This window comes from Macrobrachium nipponense, chromosome 10 (genome assembly GCF_015104395.2).
Source record: "Macrobrachium nipponense isolate FS-2020 chromosome 10, ASM1510439v2, whole genome shotgun sequence".
Classification (NCBI taxonomy): domain Eukaryota; kingdom Metazoa; phylum Arthropoda; class Malacostraca; order Decapoda; family Palaemonidae; genus Macrobrachium; species Macrobrachium nipponense.
In genome coordinates this window covers 53,999,592-54,011,984 of record NC_087204.1, presented here as the reverse complement: position 1 = coordinate 54,011,984, position 12,393 = coordinate 53,999,592, and the positions used below count along the sequence as shown (strand labels likewise).

The 12,393-nt window shown below is 42.4% G+C and overlaps 1 protein-coding gene across 1 annotated transcript in view; it reads right to left on the bottom strand.

Annotated features, from left to right (window-relative positions):
* LOC135223975 (uncharacterized) overlaps nucleotides 1–12,393 on the bottom strand; it is a 305,092-nt gene that overhangs the window by 37,700 nt on the left and 254,999 nt on the right. Inside the window, exon 9 of the mRNA XM_064262897.1 lies at nucleotides 6,961–7,133. Coding sequence (XP_064118967.1) covers nucleotides 6,961–7,133 — 173 coding nt within the window. The remainder of the gene's footprint in view (nucleotides 1–6,960; nucleotides 7,134–12,393) is intronic.

The window sequence follows — 12,393 nt, the reverse complement described above, 5'->3', positions numbered from 1 at the left end:
AGAGGCTACTGGACTCTTAGGTTAATAACTCGCTAAAACGAGAAAATATCTTGGATGGTGCTTCTGGCGCATTGCGCCCGGCTGGCGCTTCTGGCACAATTTGCGCCAGGCTGGCGCTTCTGGCGCTTTGCGCCAAGCTGGCGCTTCCTTCTAATTCTTTTTAGGTTATGTGCCAGAACATCTGTGCCTTTATGGTACCCGACATCCTTTCACATGTTAATTCCGTTCTTAGTAGGAAAAAACCTTTATATACGTAGTATAGTCCATTCAGGGAAACAACTTCTGCCACGAAGAGTGAAATTGTTTGTTCCCCCATCCGACCTACCAATCCCATCCTTTTTTTCCCCTGACAGTCAAAATCCCCCCCCCGATTCTAAAAAGTTGTGTGCGTTTCTCGAAAGACTTGACCATACCGTAGTCTTAAAGTGAATTCTTTACTACATCCATCTTCTCACTAAGCATGTACTCTAATAAGCCATGCTTTCGTAAGCATGAGAGCATTATATTATATAATGTTCTGCTGCGTTAGAATCCTTTAATAATGTTACCTACGGTAAACAGCATTGAAAGGTTGTAATATCTTTCTTATTGAAAGCTTCTTAGCAAAAGGCAGACAATATTTTATGTTAGCTTAACTATCCCCTCAATCCGAGGCTAAGACCGCGATTGTAGGGGAGAGATACGGTTAGTTATTTCATCCCGCAGGAGAGAGAGATGTAACCGACCGCTCATGACTGAGAACTAGATGGTACTGCGTTGGTCTAAGCGATAGCAGTCTCCGTTAGCTGTCTGGCCTTACTCTTCCAGAGTTGCCAGCTACTCCATTCAATAAAGGAATCTTATAAAATTATCGAACTTCAGGAAGTTCTTATTAAAGCATATTTAAGCGAAAAATGACTTCGATAAATCTAGAAGCTAAGTAGGTGTTGTCTTAACAATCCCTTTAAGCGTAGTCCTTCCTAGGAAAGTCCTAGAAGGATACTGGTAATTGAGTTGCACAGCAAAGAAGTAACTACGGTATATGTTTATGATTTGACCGTATCGTATTCTCATACAGCAGATACTCTACTACCTTCTTTCCCTGCCGAGGCAGATAGAGAAAGGAAAAATTTTTACTATCTTCGTTATTTTCATTAATAGAACGATAAAGTATATATATCTCCTTAAGGGGGCCGGCCGGAACCGCTATATATGGTGGTATTGGGTGAAAAATGCAAAGTCATGAAAAAATTCATGGAGCTTCATATGGCAATTGAGAATACATATACGAAATATTTCGTCAAAATTCCTCTTACTTTCGTAGTTACAGGGAAATTAGTTAACATAACTCAATAAGCCTATAACACTGATCCGTACAAGAAAATGCAATATTTCTTCTATCGTAAATTTTTATAATTATTGTCAAAGAAATTGGGAGAAATGGCATCTGTAGACATTCCCCGAGTCGAGAAGGAGACTTCAGGCTCAGGTACTAAGTCCAGTCATGAATTAGTGCGATCACAGATATCAAGTAGTCTACACGTTCCATTTCACCTCTTGACATTCGCTTGCCTTTCCGTATGTTTATGTATGTTTCGGCAAGAATTTCATCATGCCAATGAGGAAAAGACAAGGAAAACATCTCTCTAACATACAGACGAAGAAAAATCGCTCTAGTATTATTACAGAATATCATAATATTCTCGTAGTTAGTGAAGAGAGAGGGTAGGGTTGCTTAGTAACGCCCCCTTCTTGCCTGACAGTACACGTCACACTCTGCCCAAGGCTACGATCTTTGAGCAAAGAGATCTTCATTTATTATAAATAACAAAGTTTTGGTTTTTTTAATACCCAAAATGGAATATGAAATTCATAATAATGATTTACTAAATTGTCTTCCTCTGACATTCTCTTGCATTTATGTTTATTTATCTTTGTTTCAGGCAAGAATTTCATCATGCCAAAGAGGAAAATACAAGGAAAACATCTTGCTAACATACAGAAGAAGAAAATTCGCTGTAATAAGCCGAGTTAGTGAAGGGGAGAGAGAGAATTGCGTAGGAAGGAGTGCCCCATCTTGCCTCAAGCAGTGCCCCAGGCTGCGATTTATTAGCATTGTCTTCATAGAAATACGAAGGAAAACTTTGAACGCCCGTATCTCAAAACTATACTTATTGACCTTCAAAATCTATCTTCTCACTTAGTTTTAAAGCTATAACATTGGAATTTCGTATATAACTCAGAAAGACATTATAGAACAATCAAATAGAGCCCTTTTTTTTATAAATTTTTTTCTCCTGATTTATAGGGTTTATTTTTTTACCATATTGAAAAATTCATATCTAGCAAAAAAAATGACTTTTAGAAAAAAAACTCTCCATTCGATTGGAGGTCTACATCAGGTCTATATATGGTAGTAACTCCCCAGGTCTTCATATTAAATATCAAGGGAGGAGATAGAATTTGAAAAATGGTTATTTTTGGGATAAATCGCCCTGGCGTCACAAAACCGAAGGTCAGAGGCGAAAATCATATGCGGTTTGGAGATGTCCCAAGTCACCTTATTAAGTGGTATGAATATCAAAGTCCTGTCCTTAAAAAATGGCATTAGCCGGCCGGCCCCCTTAAGGAAGGAAGTTAATCCAGGAACTCTTTAAATCTTCATGATTTCCTCATAAATCGCGGAAGAGACAGAATTCCTGTTCATCTCTAGGGTTTACGGAAGGAAGTAGATATTTCCTATCCGCCATCATACCCAAACGTCGATGAGATTCTTATTAAGAAAAAACTCCCAAAGCTCTTGCCTCCTCATAACAGGGGAACGGGGAAGAGCATGAATGAAGGAGAGAGTCCGCACTGAGAGGAACTGCCTAACACAGGAGTCCTCTGAATAATGAAAAAGGGCTTCTCTTAGTATCAGAATCCTTCTGACAAAAGCAACGGCCGCCTGTGCGACATCTTGCACCTTTGCCAGGGGAAAGTTGCTCAAGTTAAAAACTCAAAGAGGAGCCTCGCGACTGACCTCTCTCTCAAAAGAAGATTTTGGAATATTTTGGCGCCTGGCGCCTGGATAGTTCCGCGCGCCTGGAATGTTCCGCACACTAGAAAGGAGACTCGCTCCTGGAACGTTCCGCTTGCGTGGAAGGTCCCGTGCGCCCTGATAGTTCCGAGCGCCTACTAGGCTCCTTTTAGAAGGAGCCTCTTGCCCGTAAACGTTCAATGGAAGGATCCTTCTGATTGCCACTCTACTATAAGGCTCCTCGCTCTAGCCGTCTGTTTTCTCTTTGAAGGCGCCTTGCGCCAAGAAAACTTTTCTGGAACGCGGCTCGCGCTCAGTTGCTGGAACGCGGCTCGCATTTGGCTGTAGGAACGCGGCTCGCGCTATGTCTGTTGGAAGCAACGCTCGCGCTGCTTGGCTGTTGGAACGTGGCTCGGCGCTTGCTTGCTGGAACGCGGCTTCCTAGCTGCTCTTCGCTTGTAGTCAGTTTGGCGCTCCGTGTTTCTCTTAGTTTTCAGAGACGCGCTAGATCGTCCGAACTCCAAACATGTACATTCTTCGTCTTTTCGGATGTAAGATGAAGAAACGGAAGAAGAGACGCACTATTTTAAGGATGCCTTTCCAATGGGTATCCTTGGCAGTCTGGGACGTTCTACAGATCCTGCCGAGGGGACGCCTGATCGGTGGGGATTCTCCATAACTTCCGTAAGGCTTTCGACATTCCTTCTCCTCTGGGCTTGTGAGCTTGGAAGAGGTCTAGGCCTGAGAGCGAGACAGAGTCGATCAGACGCACCCTCCACTATTTTAGGACGCCTTTCCAATGGCGAACTTGGCAGTCTGGGACGTTCTACAGAATCTGCCGAGGGGACGCCTGACCGGTGGGGATTCTCTGAAACCTCCGTGCAGCTTTCGACATTCCTTCTCCTCTGGGCCAGGGAGCTTGGAAGCGGTCTGGACCTGGGAGCGAAACAGGGCCGATCAGAACGCACCCTCCACTGCACTGGGAACACTAAATTCACTTCTTACCTTATAAGAGCTCGCATTTTGAGCTAAATCCATTTATCTTCAAATATATGAATTTGTAGATTCTGTGGAGTAAGAAGGTGATGAGGATGCAAAAACTACTATTACTGTTAATACTCTAACTGCTCGTTATCACGAGAGCTATTAAAGCTTCTAAAGGAAGCGTAAAAAGTTATATGCTTTTCTGACTTCCTAAAGTAGGAAGTTAAGAGTTTTATTTCCTCAATCAAGTTCTAACACTTATTACACGTATTAATGAATAAATATTAATATTTCCCTTTCTTGCAAACTATGTGAGTGTCTACCGAAAACTTCGGTAGTTACACGTCATATATTCTTCGAAATTTTCGAAGTCAAATTCATTAAAAAGTTAATAAAAGCGTTTGCCGAACCAAAGACCCAGTACTTCCCTGCAAAAGACAGCCCAGAAGATCGATGGCGATGAAACATGAAAATCAAGTCAGGAGGTACCGCAAACGTATGTTTACAATACGGCGACAGAGAAAAATCTGGTTCTAGAAGGTAATGGTTCCTATTCCTGTCACCCAGCGGCAGGACGGTAGATCACCTGACCTACCTACCTGTAGTGTGTGCCGCGAAATTCGAATTTCTGTCGGGGACGACGGAGTCTATAGCTAAGTATATATCTGTCAGGGTAGTTGAATGTATGAAAACATCTTTTCAAGAGATGTTTCGACATCACTGATACCACAAACCTCACCTTGCGTGAATTTTGGAAGGAGCATTTCGATGTGATATGCATCTGACTCATCGACAAAGCTTGGCAGGGGGTTTCGAGGTGAACCTTGAATTCTTCGTGGAGGAAACTCTGGCCTGATGCCGTATCCGCCCGAGACTTCGAGGGATTCGATGTGGGCGAAGCTGGTGCTGCAGATTCAGAAACAGTTGACGATCCTGAAACTGTTTTGCAACCAGATCTTGACGAGATCGTTGCACTCGGCAAGTCCATGGGGTTGGTTGTCGATGAGGATGACATCAATGACCTTCTCGAGGAGCACCAAGAGGAGCTTACGACGGATGACCTGAAGGAGTTGGAGGCCAAGCAACATAACGTCGTTCAAGAGGAGTTCTCTAGCAGCGGCGAGGAGGAGGAGGAGGACCCTATGACAACGGCAGAAATTAAGGATGTTTCCTAGCTGGCGTTTTCATAAAAGTGCAATCAATTTGTGAGAAAAAAAGACACCCCAAAAAGGCTTCTTACACAGGTCGTAGTGCTTGCGCAGTTTGATGACGTTTGACCTGATCGTTTTCAGGAACATTGTGAAAAGTAGGCAGAAGCAATCTTCCTTGGATAGTTATTTTTTAAAGAGGCCTTTAGTACTAGCAGGAGTAAGCAAAAAGGAAGAACCAAGTGATAAAAAACAGAAAGTTGAAAGTGGTGAAGTTGAAATTTTGTATAAAAAAAAAAAAAAAAAAAAAAAAAAAAAAAAAAAAAAAAAAAAAACAAAAAAAAAAAAAAAAAAAAAAAAAAAAAAACGCAAAGTAGAAAAAAGTAAAAAAAAAAAAAAAAAAAAAAAAAAAAATTTTATAATCAAAAAATAAAAAAAGGAAAAAAATTTTTTTTATTTTAGTTTTTTGTAAAGTTAAGTGTTACAGTTTTGTTAATGTGTTTCGTAAAGTTTAGTTTATGTATGTTTTCCTTACATTTTTTTATGTGTTTCGTAAAGTTAAGTGTATGTGCGTATCTGCCGTTTGTCCTCCTCCTCTGTCGCCACTTTCGGAGATAGCCTCACTCGAAAGGTAAGCTTCCACATTTTACTACATACGTACAGTATTTCTTGTATACCATGTACACTAATACACTTTATTTACAGGTATATTAGCAGTACGTATTAAGTTAGGTATTGAATGGTCCAAATTGTTGTAGTATTTCATTGTTTATAGGTCCATTTAGCTTTATTATGAAATTTACTGGGGTGTTTTTGGAGGGCTTGGAACAGATTAGCCATTTTACAAGTAAAATGCGGTCCAAGATACGAAAAGCTAATGATACGAAGGCCCCCTCGGAACGGATTAATTTCGTATCTCGAGGTACCACTGTATATGGAATATGGAATTTTACATAGTAAAGTTACTATCTACCATGTACAAAACATTTTTGCTCTTTTCCAGATAGAAATAGGTATCTTAGATACAGGACATGTAAAGTTAATAATTTGGAACCCCCAATAAAATTTACAACTGAAAACAGAAGGGAATCAATATTAACTATTCTCAACATTTGGGTGAAACAATTTGGGATTGTCAGTAAACAAATGAAACAGAAATTAGCTGGACACTGTTGGGATAAAAATCATAGGACAAATTTCAAGGAGAGCAAATTAGTATACAGAAGTAATTTACACACAAAAATGGAGTAATTGAAAGGACACTTATAAACCACTAGTATTTACAATAATGGGAAACAAAACTGTGAACAGCCTAGATACTTAAATGTACAAAAAATTATGACTATAAAAGAGCCAGGCCTATTCCATAAGGTCAAAAGGTCAAACCAGGTTTTACATCTTAAGGACTGTGAGGGAAGGACTACTAAAAATCCCTCCACTGAAGGAAGGCACAGGGTTAGAGACGATCCTTTGGAGGCTGCGTGATGGATCATGGGTTAGCAAGTATGAGGAGATGCATACACAGGTCACCAAACTAAACACCATATGACAAGGACACTGAAAATGATAGCTGGACCTACTGTAAACTAAGAGCAGTATTTTGTATATTGTTCATCTTTAAAATTTTTAAATAAAATAACCGAAATGCAATTTCCATTTACTGGATTTTTCTATTAATTGGAACAAGAAAGTTTGTAAACTTTCATCAATAACAATAATTCCTTACTTTCCTTAAGAAACTGTTACATTAAGAGAAATGTCCCATGCAAATTTTGCAAATCTACTTCCAATAAAAACATGTACGGTATAACACTAAAAATTAAAACTTACTTATAATTCCTGGAGTATCTGTAGAACTATAAGACCCCTGTCTCCAAATACCCTCAGTCCAAGCAAACCTTGAAAAACTTCTTGCTTCTAAGTTACAGAAGTCTACCTTACGTGAATGCGTGCTTGTAATGTAGTCAATTTCTCCACAATACCAGATTAATTTGTTGATGTACCTGAGAATAAATTCTGACCTTTACACAAGTCTGCTTTCATCATATAAGGGGTCAATAACACCAGTCACTTGATCTGTTAGTTAAAACTGCTAATACAAATGATTCAATATACAAGAAAATGTCCTACAGCTTTATCCTATGTACCATTTTTAAAAGAAATGGCCAGAATTTCAAAGACACAAGCAGCACTTCATAACAAATATCCATGCACAAAATTCAATGGGTTGGAACAACTTACACATGGATACTGCATTTACAGATGATTAACTGGAGCAAAAGATAAGCTCTCTTTGACAAGAGACCTGTATTCCCAATTAAATGCAATCTTTGGGATTAACAGCCAGATAATTAAGAGTAAAATGATATTGTTATGATACAATAAAGTTTCATACATACTTACCTAGCAGATATATACTTAGCTAATCTCCGTCGTCCCCGACAGAAATTCAAATTTCACGCCACTCGCTACAGGTAGGTCAGGACTAGGAACCATTCCCGTTTTCTATCATATTTTCTCTCTTCCACCTGTCTCCTGCGGGGAGGCTGGGTGGGCCATTAATCATATATATCTGCCAGCCAGGTAAGTATGTATGAAACTTTATTGTATCATAACAATATCATTTTCATACAATCAACTTACCTGTCAGATATATACTTAGCTGATTGGCACCCTTTGGTGGAGGGTAAGAGACAGCTACTTATGGAATAGACAGGTAAACAACATATGTTGTAGGTATAAATAAACCTTGGTTCCTACCTGATAGGTGGTAGACTTCGTGGCTGTTGCCCAGGAGTCTGCATCACCTCAAGAAACTTTAGCGAGATATATGATCTATGGCCAAGAGTTCTTGCGGGTCTGTCGATGGGGTCTTATCCGCTTACTCGGCAGAGCCTGAAAGGACTTTGTCAATGGGTGCTGATCCACTTATATGACAATACACCTTAAGAAGGAGCACACAACCAATCCCGACTACCTGATCCTAACCACCATGTTAGTATTAAAGATTGTTCCGAGTTATCCCCAAACTCTTCACAACAACCATAACTCAAAAACACATTACGTACACACACATAAATTTAAAAAAAAAAAAATAATAATAATACTCATCTAATAAGATATCACAAGAGTTCCTTACTGAACAATAGTGACTGGCCGCCAGTGCGACATCTAGCACTTTTGTCAGCAGAAAGTCTAGAACATATCTAATAGAAGGTATGTACAAATTTAAGGATCGGTGTTAGCTCCTATACCCAGGATCGTATCCGCAGACACGAAAGGACCTAGAGAAAAACAATTCTCGTAGGTCACACGAACATCTCTCAAGTAGTGAGATGCAAATACTGAGTTGCATCTCCAAAATGTTGCTTCCAAGATGTTCTTTAGCGACATATTCTTATGAAACGAGAGAGACGTCGCTACTGCTCTTACTTCATGAGCTTTCACTCTTAAAAGTCGCAACGCGTCGTCAGGACAGATCTTATGCGCATCTGTAATGACGCTTCTCACAAAGAACGTAGAGCATTAGCACAGTCTTGTGGTCTTTTACCGCACCAAAGACCTTGTCTAGAGCATTCTTAGACATGAGTTTCTTGTGGGGGGTCCCTTTTTACTTTTTTTTTGCGCACCAAAAGACCTTTGTCTAGAGCCCCCATCCCTGGTGTTTTCTTCTGAAGATAGAATTTCAGAGCTCTTACAGGACAAAGAGATCTTTCTGCCTCTCTCCCACGAGACTCGATAGCCTTTAACCTCGAAGGTCCTAAGCCAGGGATTCGAGGATTCTCGTTTTTAGCTAGAAATAAAGCTTTAACGAGCAAATGGCTGAGTCCCCACCTTGAATCCTACTTTATCCTCTAGAGCATGCAGTTCACTAACTCTTTTTGCTGTCCGCCTAAAGATAAATAGGAAACAAAATTTTCACTAGTTAGTCTCGAAAAGACGCCAGATGAGGGGGTTCGAACTTTTCAGATGACAGAATTTTAGAAATACATCTAGGTTCCAGCTAGGAGGAGCTGGTTCCGTAGACTTCGTAGTTCAAAGGATCTTAGATGATCGTGGAGATCCTTCTTATTCTGTCAGATCTAGTGTCCTCTATTCCTGAAGACTGCCGAAAGCATGCTTCTGTATCCCTTTATTGTGGGTACAGATAGATGCGATTCTTCCCTCAAGAATAGCAAGAAATCAGCGATTTCAGTCACAGAGGTAGTGGAGGAGGACAACTTCTTAGACTTGCACCACCTTCTAAAAACTTCCCACTTGGACTGATATACTCGTCTAGTGGAAGCTCTGCGGGCTCTCGCAATCGCGTTTGCAACTTTGTGAGAAAACCCTCTCGCTCTGACAAGTCTTTCGATAGTCGAAAGGCAGTCAGAGCAAGAGCGGGGAGGTTTTGATGATACCTCTGGAAGTGTGGTTGTTTGAGAAGATCCGTCCTTCTTGGGAGGGATCTGGGAAAGTCTACTGTCCACTCCACCACCTCTGTGAACCAATCTTGTGCTGGCCAAAAGGGGGCTATCAGGGTCCTCCGTGTCCCCTTTGAAGCCACAAATTTCTTTAAAACTAGTCCCAGGATCTTGAACGGAGGAAAGGCGTAGACGTCTACGTGAGACCAGTCTAGTAGGAAAGCGTCGACTATCAGAGCTCTGGGGTCTTCTACCACCGAGCAAAAGACTTCCAGTCTTTTGGATAGGAAATGTGGCGAAGAGATCCACATGAGGAGTTCCCCCAAAGAGACCAAAGACTCTGGACCACAAAAAAAAACCAATTCTGAGTGGAGGGTCCACTCTGTGTGAAGGACCTGGTTCCTCCAGCTGAGCCTGTCCGCCCTTATCGTTTCCTTTCTCCCTGAATAAATCTCGTAAGCAGGGAGATATTTCTCTGTGAAGTCCAAAGCAGTAGGTCTCATGCCAGTTTGTAAAGGAACAAGGAGTGAGTCCCTCCTTGTTTCCGAATGTAGGCCAACACTGTGGTGTTGTCTATATTCACTTGAACTACTTTGTTCGATACCAAAGGTTCTAGGTTCTTTAGAGCCAGATTGTTACGGCAAACAGAGTTCTTTGCAGTTTATGTGACAGGCCACCTGTGCTGCTTCCCAGATGCCTGATACCTCTCTCGAGCCTAAAGTTGCTCCCCAACCCTTTTCCGACGCGTCGGAGTATAACACTAGGTTTGGGTTCTGAACCTTCAGGGAGATTCCCTTGTTCTCCTTCAATGGGGGCAACCACCATTCCAAGTGAGGTTTCATCGCCCACTGGAATGGGAAAGGCGTCTGATAGAAGTCCGGTCTTCCAACTCCAAGACCTCTTGAGGAAGAATTGAAGTGGACGTACATGCAGTCTTCCTAGAGGAAAGAACTGTTCGAGCGAGGAAAGGGTTCCTAGAAGGCTTAACCATTCCCTCGCCGACGTCCGTTCTTTCCTTAAGAAGAGAGAGACTTTCTCCAAGCCTTTCGCGAGTCTCTCTTGCGAAGGAAATACTCGAAAACCCCAAGAATCCATCTGAATCCCCAGATAGACTAAGTTCTGTCTGGGGGTCAGCTGCGACTTCTCGAGGTTCACGAGTAATCCCAACGACTTGATCAAGTTCATGGTCAGAATAAGGTCCTCCAAACACTGCCTCTCTGATCTGGCCCTGATGAGCCAGTCGTCCAGATACAGAGAGATATTTACACCTTTGAGGTGAAGAAACCTCGCCACATTCTTCATCAGGCTTGTGAAGACCTGAGGAGCTGTGGACAGGCCGAAACACAAGGCCCTGAACTGAAAGATCCTTCCCTCCATCATGAAACGGAGGTACTTCTTCGACGAAGGGTGAATCGGGACGTGAAAATAGGCGTCCTGGAGATCCAGAGACACCATCCAATCTCCTTGGCACAAAGCCGAAAGAACTGAGGCCAAAGTCTCCATGGAGAACTTCTCCTTCTGAACAAATTTGTTCAGAGAGCTGACGTCTAGTACTGGTCTCCAGCCCACCGAGGCCTTCGCAACCAGAAAAAGGTGATTGTAAAACCCCAGGGAGTTTTGATCCAGCACTAGTTCTATCGCTCTCTTGTCCCACATCTGATCCACCATCAGTCGAAGAGTATCCCTCAGCACAGGGTCCCTGTATCTGGCTGACAGTTCCCGCGGAGTTGAAGTCAGGGGAGGACTGTCCTGGAAAGGGATAAGGTATCCCTTCCTTATCACAGACATTGATGAGGAGTCCGTGTCTATACGTGCCCAGGCCTCCGCAAATCCTAGGAGCCTGGCACCTACTGGTGTTTGGAGGTGTGTAGCATTATTTAGCCTTCTTAAAGGGATGGAAGGCAGACCTACCTCTCCTCTCAGGAGCCTTCCTTTTTGAGGGTGCTCTGGAGGGAGGGCCTCCTCGAAAGGGCTGAAGAGACGTACTCGGTCCTCTCTTTTCAACCGTAGCAGCAGGTCTCTTCTTTCTCGATGACTGAATAAGAAGGTCTTGAGTCGCCTTCTCAGTTAGTGATCGGGAAATGTCCTTCACCAACTGAGAAGGAAAACAAAAAGTCAGATAAAGGAGGGAGTACAAAAGTGCTGCTCTCTGAGAGTGGGAGACCACCTTGGTCAAAAAAGCACTGAAAACTGTCCTCTTCTTAAGAAGTCCCGCTCCAAATAAAGAGGAGATTTCTAAAGAGCCATCTTGTACTGCCTTGTCAATACACGACAGTATACAAAGGAGTACTTCCGGGTCGAGACCTTCTGCATCATGCGCCTTTTTGGACATCACCCCAAGGGACCAATCTAAGAAATTGAATACTTCCAAAACATGGAAGAGTCCCTTGAGGAGGTGATCCAGTTCTGAAATGCCCCAAGTCACACGGGCAGAGTTCAAACCGTGTCTTCTCGACGCATCCACTAACGTCGAAAAGTCTGCTTCAGCCGGAGACGGGAGAGAAAGTCCCATATTCTCTCCCGTTTAGTACCAAATGCCCCTTCTGCCAGCGAGTCTCGCTGGGGGCATGCAGAAGACCGTCCTGACCAGCTCCCTCTTCGAATCCATCCAAGAATTCAGAGACTGAAGAGCCCTCTTCATAGAGATGGTGGGTCTCATTCTAAGGAAAGACGAAGATCTTGGCGCCTTTGTGCTTGAAAACAAAGAGCGCGGAGAGGGAAGAGAGGCAGGGGTTAAAGCGTCCCCATATTCCTCAAGAAGATGGGCTGTCAAGACTTTGTAGCTTGACAGTCCGTCTCTTCCACGAGTCTCGTCTTCTGAGTTCTCATCCAACTCAGGGTCTAAAGGAGAATCCGTAGT